The sequence below is a fragment of the Cibotium barometz genome, chromosome 52, assembly GCF_041138505.1.
Source record: "Cibotium barometz isolate CiBa-2024 chromosome 52, ASM4113850v1, whole genome shotgun sequence".
NCBI lineage: Eukaryota > Viridiplantae > Streptophyta > Polypodiopsida > Cyatheales > Cibotiaceae > Cibotium > Cibotium barometz.
This window is the reverse complement of record NC_141097.1, coordinates 42,957,219-42,963,668: the sequence shown is the minus strand read 5'-3', so window position 1 is coordinate 42,963,668 and position 6,450 is coordinate 42,957,219. Positions and strand designations below refer to the sequence as shown.

The following is a 6,450-nucleotide window of genomic DNA, read 5'->3' as shown; positions in this document are numbered from 1 at the left end:
TTGTGACTCTGCACTCAATTGTATCATCATCACAAGTTCTCTTTGTATTCCATTGATCACCCAAGAAATGTGTCATCCAGCCACCATCAGTTGGACTTTTGCAAGCATAGGTGATTTTAGTTTTCTTTAGTTCTTCACAAGATGCAAAAAACAGGCAAAGCAATCGAAAGGAAAAAATCAGCTCACGTGTGGACATCTTTTAATCATGTGGATGATTTCATTGTAGCCTGCACATTATTTGAGAGCTTTAGCTTGCAAGCTTGAATCTGCTCTAAGTTAGGACGTGGCCATTCAAGATTAGACAAGGAAAGAAGTGGTATGTTCTGCAAAGAGCCAAAATTATCTCCTCTTGTAGGTGGAATGCACGACGAGTTATAAAAATAGATTTGTTTGGTAGACAAACAACTTGCTTTCTTGTTTTTGTACATCAATGTACCAATCTCAGCATGGAGAATAGTGATTTTTTCACTTAGACACTCCACAGACTATCACTCTTCCAAAGTGGAAAGAAACAAAGCTGGAAAACATCATGTGCTTCAGAATCGGAAAACAAAAACAATTATATTGATTAAAAAAATACCTACTCATTTTTTAGCTTGTGCCTTGAAATTTGGTTATCTGGATACAAGCGGATTTGATTGTGCAAATACACGTGCTAAATAAGAACTTCTATTCTCATAGTTGCACTATCCATTTGTTTTTTAAACTTTAATATTCTACCTTTCCAATATTTTGATAAATCACTTGTTTCTCTTAGCTTCACTTTGAAAGAGCCTCGAATGCTTAGTCGCATTAAGACCCACGTGAATTTACTGTATTGTTCAGGAATCCAAAACCTCCACAATGTGTATATTACTTATACTCTTCCTTCTTTGAGACATCTACAGTAAGGAAACAAATTTATAAAATAAATAAATATCAATAAAATGATACCTCAATGTAAGCCATTGAATTAACCAACGTGTCAAAATTAACAATTTTACACTCATGAACTAAACTAACAAGAGATTGAACTTGATTATTACTTTTTTGCCAGAGTCCTAAGCAATCTCCAAACCAACAAAACTCAAAGGTTCGAAACCTGCAAATAGCAAAGCGACAAATTTCAGATATTATCAATATATTACATTATTAAGATTACCAATAAAACAAAAAAACAAAAACTTACCATTTAAAGATTAGCAAACTTTGAATAAAAAGAAAGAAAATTTCTTATTACCTCTTCCTTTACCAAACTTAAAAAACTACAGACCAACACCAAAGATTTTGAATTAGTCTCCATAGCAGAAGAACAACATACGAGAGAGGAAACAACCTGTAAAGTTTTGGCCAAAAAAAACAAGAGAAGAAGGACTAACTTATGAATACCATAAGAAATTAGCATTATCTCATTGAGCTTTCTATTTAAAGGAGAAAAACGTTTACCAAAACATGAACATACTAAAGAGAAACCTATCTCTAATTATTTTCCTAAAAGAACTGAGAAGAAAGACTATCTTCAAGAATACAATGAGAAATCAGCAATATCTCAAAGAGATTATGTCCAAATAAGATAAAAGTTTACCAGAACATGAACATACTAAAGAGAAACCTATCTCTAATTTTTTTTCCTAAAAGAACAGAGAAGAAAGACTACCTTCAAGAATGCAATGAGAAATCAACAATATCTCAATAAAAAAATTACCATAAGATAGACATATTAGAGAGAATGCTTACAACAAACTTTTATGAGAAACAAAACAAGGACGCGTGAAATATGATAAAATCGAATTCTGTAGAGAAGAAAAAGAAAGAAAGTGAAAAGAGAAAAAAATCAAAGCATAAAAAGTGAGAGGAAAAAAGATTCATGTGATTCAGACGAGACATTCACGATTCTGACACTATAATATTTTATTGTAAAGACCACAAGACACATTTGATATTTTATTGTAAAGACCACAAGACACATTTGATATTTCTTTAGTTTTTTAATATTTGGTCTCAATATTATATTCCACTAGCTTGATCTTGTAAGACTTGGTGCCATAAGATTCAAAAAGATCCATGTTACATGGATCTAGAATCCCAGAGCTCTCATTGGCTAGCCTATTCTTTTTTAAATATTTTCTTAGAGAAACGTTTTGTGAGTTCAAGTTTTGCCTAATGACTTCGTGGCGGAGGTGCTGTCCAAGTGTATGCGAGAAAGTGCTTCAAAGCCCTTGTGAAGAAAAGCTAGCTAAATTCTTCTTCGAAGGACTACACTCTCGTGTGCTTCCAAAACATAAGAAAGACAACCAGTTGTGTGACCCATTGGAAGGCCATTGGGGGGGTGGCACACAAATGGGTGAGTTTCTCCAACTCTTGTGCGTGTATGGTAAGCCGAATTAGGAGATTCCAAATCATTTGTTTTCAATCTTGTTTGATGGTGATACCATGCCGAATTTAATCAACCAATACACTCTGTAATAATTTTGGAGAAATAATCTATATTGCTGTTGAGGAGGCCTGACCGTCTCGGGTCTATGCTGTGTTAGCTTTCTCTCTTCCATTCTTCTATCTTATCTCTCTTAAGCGATTCTGAGTGGTTTGCTTCGAAATTCAACAGTGATTAGCAATGAATAGTTCATTACGCAACTGCAGTGAGTTTCACTGCATGACACTATTTGCGTCGCTAGCAAGTCAAACACTATTTGATGTCGCTAGCAAGTCAAACTCAACCTGGTAGTAGCCGTGCCCCAAAGCATAAATATCGGTAATCTTTATGGGCGCTCCAAGGAGGCTAGCCTATAAAAGATTACTGAGCTGTCCGCGCGCCAGACGGCTACCAACAATCTTGCACACCAGAGTGGAGGCCTCTAGGGATGGGACTCTCGAAGCGAGGAGCTGGAGGTCCACCTCTAAGAAGGATAGACTGGATGGCAGCCTCGGTCGGGGATGACGGAGCAGCTGCCATGGAGTCCTCCTAAGGGGTGAAGACTAGAAGAAGCCGAAGCTTGCCGAAGGATAAAATGCCCAAGAACCAGAAAAAAACTGCCTGTTGAGAACGGAGGGGACGGCGTGAAAAAGAGAGGCAGAGCCGAAAGGGAGATGTGGGAGAGGAACGGGAGGGGCCGCAAGGGAGAGGTGGAGGGAGGCAAGGGAGGGGGGAGGGGAAACAGAGCACAGGAGAGGGAGAAGGAGGGAGAATAAGGGGCAGCAGGAAAGAAAAGAGAAGAGGGGGAGCGGCGGGGGGCAGCGAACAGGGGAGGGGGAGGGGGTAGCGAGGGCAAAGCAGGGGACGGGCAAGGGGGGGGGGGGGTGTGTTGTCGATTGGGGCTCTCACAGCTCCAATCGCACAAGTTGCGTCTTCGGGGTCAGTTTGGAGGAGGAATAATTGCGAGCAGAACTACTTACACCCTAACTAGCTTCAAACAAGAACACTTCACGACAATATGGTATGTGACTAGTGGGTAGGTGTGATGCATTTTTTTTTTTGCATTTTTACAGTTATTGAAATGAGTGTTCCACAATAGGAAGCTTTTACATTGAATAAAAAAGACGGGGAGGACGAGATGTCGAGTAAAGCAAAGCTTACAAATGCATGGAAATCCTAGCATGCGATCATGGCAGCTACAGGAGACGTGAATGATTATGGCAGTCAATGAGGTTCAATGAATGGGGACATGCTGCATTGGGTGATTCTGATAATCGGGTGGTGGTTTGGGCAAAAGAGCTGCAGCCAATATGCCACCTAATAAGGCAGCCACAGCTGCCAACATGAAAGCAGGCATGTTGCCTCCACCAAACAGCTCATCCCACGGCCCACTTCCCACTGAAACAACAATCTGGCAAACATGTGAAGAAGTTAGCAGGCCATCTACTTTGCGAAGTCTTTTTTTTTTGCGAAAAAGAAAAGCACACACTCTTTTACCCCTTTGTGGAGTGAGGGGGAGGGTTGAGCGAGAATCAAACCCACGTCCTGGGAGGAGAAGGGTGCCGCCTTAACCACCTGGCTACTGTCCCCACCCCCTACTTGACAGTCTTGAGCATCCTACAACAGAAAGAATTAGAAAGCTGTGCAAGATTAAACACCATACCTGCGGGATAACAACTCCTAAGTTGAGCACTCCCATAGAAAGTCCTGTGGTGCAAGCATCATGGACTTGTTTAGAGTGGAGATATCCAAATCAGAAAGATGCTTGCATACAGATGCAGAGATAGTAAATAATAGTAGGTTTCTCTTGCACTCACCTTGGCCACCACCTGCAGTGTTTGTGACAGTAGTAGTTACAGCATAGGGCACACTATAAGTTACCTGACAGGCATAGCATCACATCAAATCTATCAAAGAACTGGTAGAAGACAACAAGCATCTCCTGTCATCAGAACTGTTGCAAACTATAAAGGCTAGTTCAGGACTCACAGCAAGTGGCATTCCAAGAATGGCGAAGATGCCAATGGCCAACCCCAAAATACCAGCAGGTGGGTAGCCTGATTTTGGGCGAGAAGCCTGTTTGGACAATACCGTGATAATGACTGTGCCGGAAAAGCAAGCAGACATAATGATATTGGCTGCAGCCCAGACCTTCCTCTGTCCAACTCTACGGCATAAAGGCTCTATGAGCAATGATGTGATACCCAGAACAACAGAGTTAAGCATGAGTCCAAAAGACCCCGCACGGACACCTGCATTGTACAGCTTTGCCATGCTAGCATCGGTCACGGAAGGCTCTCCCAGATAAACCTCCCGCCCCATCCAATCTGTGTCAAAAAGAATAAAGGGAAACCATGCAAACCAGGTGAGGGCTGTGACCAGGAGGACGTGGCGCATCGGTGTTGGAAGGTCTCTGAGAGTGCCAAAGAGCTCCCAAAAGAAAGCCTCCTGCTCTGGCTCATTTTCTTCTTCTTCTTCTTCCTCATCCCCATTCACTTGCAGTGCTACTTGCTTGGTCTCTTTATGTAAGAGCTGGGTAGAGGATTCTTTGCGCAACAGCAGTGGAACAGTTGGAGTGCCGCTTTGCTTATTGTTGCTGCTCATGGATGGAGACCATGGAATCTCAGAAGCAGCTGTAATGCTTAAGATTGTGGTCAAAAATAGCATGATGATGGCCACCAGGAAGGCAGACTTGAGATTGGCACAGCTCTTATCACAAGCTGTAGTTAAGGTGAAGGGTAAGACCTTGTGCCAGCTGCTATAAGCACCAGTGGCATAGCCAAGCACATTTCCGACAGCCATGCATAGAGAGAAAAAAGCATTGGCCCGTCGTGATCTACGGTGATCCTTTCCTACACATAAAACCACAAATCAGTTAGACATGTAATCCTATTTTTAACTGCTCAGCAGCCTTCATTCCACTATTTGTCATATCCTTGTGCCCCTGACATTGATGTAAGTGTTCTTCAGACAATGTGAGAACCACAAACCACACAATCAGACAGCTGGGGCAAACATGGACTGATGATAGAGTACAATTTACCTGTGAAATCAGCAAGAAGAGCTCTGCACGGCCCCTGTAGAGTGTTGTTGGCCAGGTCCAAAACCCAAAATCCGACCACAAAGATGACAATTGCTCGGGGTCGAGATGTCAAGCTATCCCCCAATGCATAGCCAACATCAGCTGAGAAAGCAATGATGAGAACAGCCAACACAACAAAGGCTGCACCTGTTATTATAAAGGGGCGCCTTCGACCCCAGGAGCTCTCACATTGGTCGCTCAAGTGCCCAACAAGGGGCTGCATGAGCATGCCAGAAATGGGGCCGCAAAGCCAGATGTAGCTTGCCCATGCATGTGGAATGCCAAGCTCCTCGACATAGGGCGTTAGGAGAGAGAGCTGAAGGGCCCAACCGAACTGCACACCAGTTGCCACCAATGAGACTCTTGCTAAAGCCCTCAAAGGTACTCTGTTCTTGCCCTTGTTGCTTATCGAAGGTTTGAGGCCACCATCACCTCCACTTGTTATAGCCACAGCTGCTTCTGTTGGAGCCATGGTTTTTTTTTAAGGCGTATGGGTGCCTGGGAATGATGGTTAGACTCCTAAGTGGAAAACCTGCAGAAGCTGTACAAACCTGTGGAGGGCTTCCCTTCCTTGACCAGAAGGGATGATCCTCTTTTTTATCCTTGGATGTTGTGAGTATATTTAACAAGGCGACGTACTTACAATGTACTATTTACAAGTTCCGGTGCTTTAGATGGCTATGGCATACCTTACTGTTTTGAAACCGCCCGAATCAGGCCAAGGGATGGTCGCACCGATACTCTCCTGGATGGTAATAATGGGCGATGATGAACCCACCCCCCAATCAAGAGAGGCTTGATAATGGATTGCAGTTACACTCTCTTCTCTTCTCTGCTTCGCCCGCCCATCACGCCCTAATCCGAGTAATCCCACATCAGAAAGCGCCGCACTTTTCTCTGTGTGCCCTTTACAGATTGATCGCACCGCATAAACAAACTCCCAAGTGGGGGAAATAAAATGATGCCCAGCCTGTTG

General features: G+C 42.9%; 1 protein-coding gene across 2 annotated transcripts in view; it reads right to left on the bottom strand.

Annotated features, from left to right (window-relative positions):
* Positions 1-3,429: 3,429 nt before the first annotated feature.
* The window catches only part of LOC147609147 (sucrose transport protein SUT2-like), a 3,369-nt gene continuing 348 nt past the window's right edge, over positions 3,430-6,450 (bottom strand). The window contains exons 1-5 of one of the 2 annotated variants that reach the window (XR_015264310.1): positions 5,436-6,450; positions 4,382-5,244; positions 4,210-4,273; positions 3,890-4,099; positions 3,430-3,803 (exon numbers count right to left, since the gene is read on the bottom strand). The exon at positions 5,436-6,450 is cut by the window's right edge and continues 348 nt beyond it. Coding sequence is in view for 1 of the 2 variants with exons in the window: in XM_086788212.1 (XP_086644338.1) it covers positions 3,627-3,803; positions 4,056-4,099; positions 4,210-4,273; positions 4,382-5,244; positions 5,436-5,946 (1,659 nt within the window). In the remaining variant the exon portion in view is untranslated. The remainder of the gene's footprint in view (positions 3,804-3,889; positions 4,100-4,209; positions 4,274-4,381; positions 5,245-5,435) is intronic. The other variant, XM_086788212.1, reaches the window with a different exon arrangement.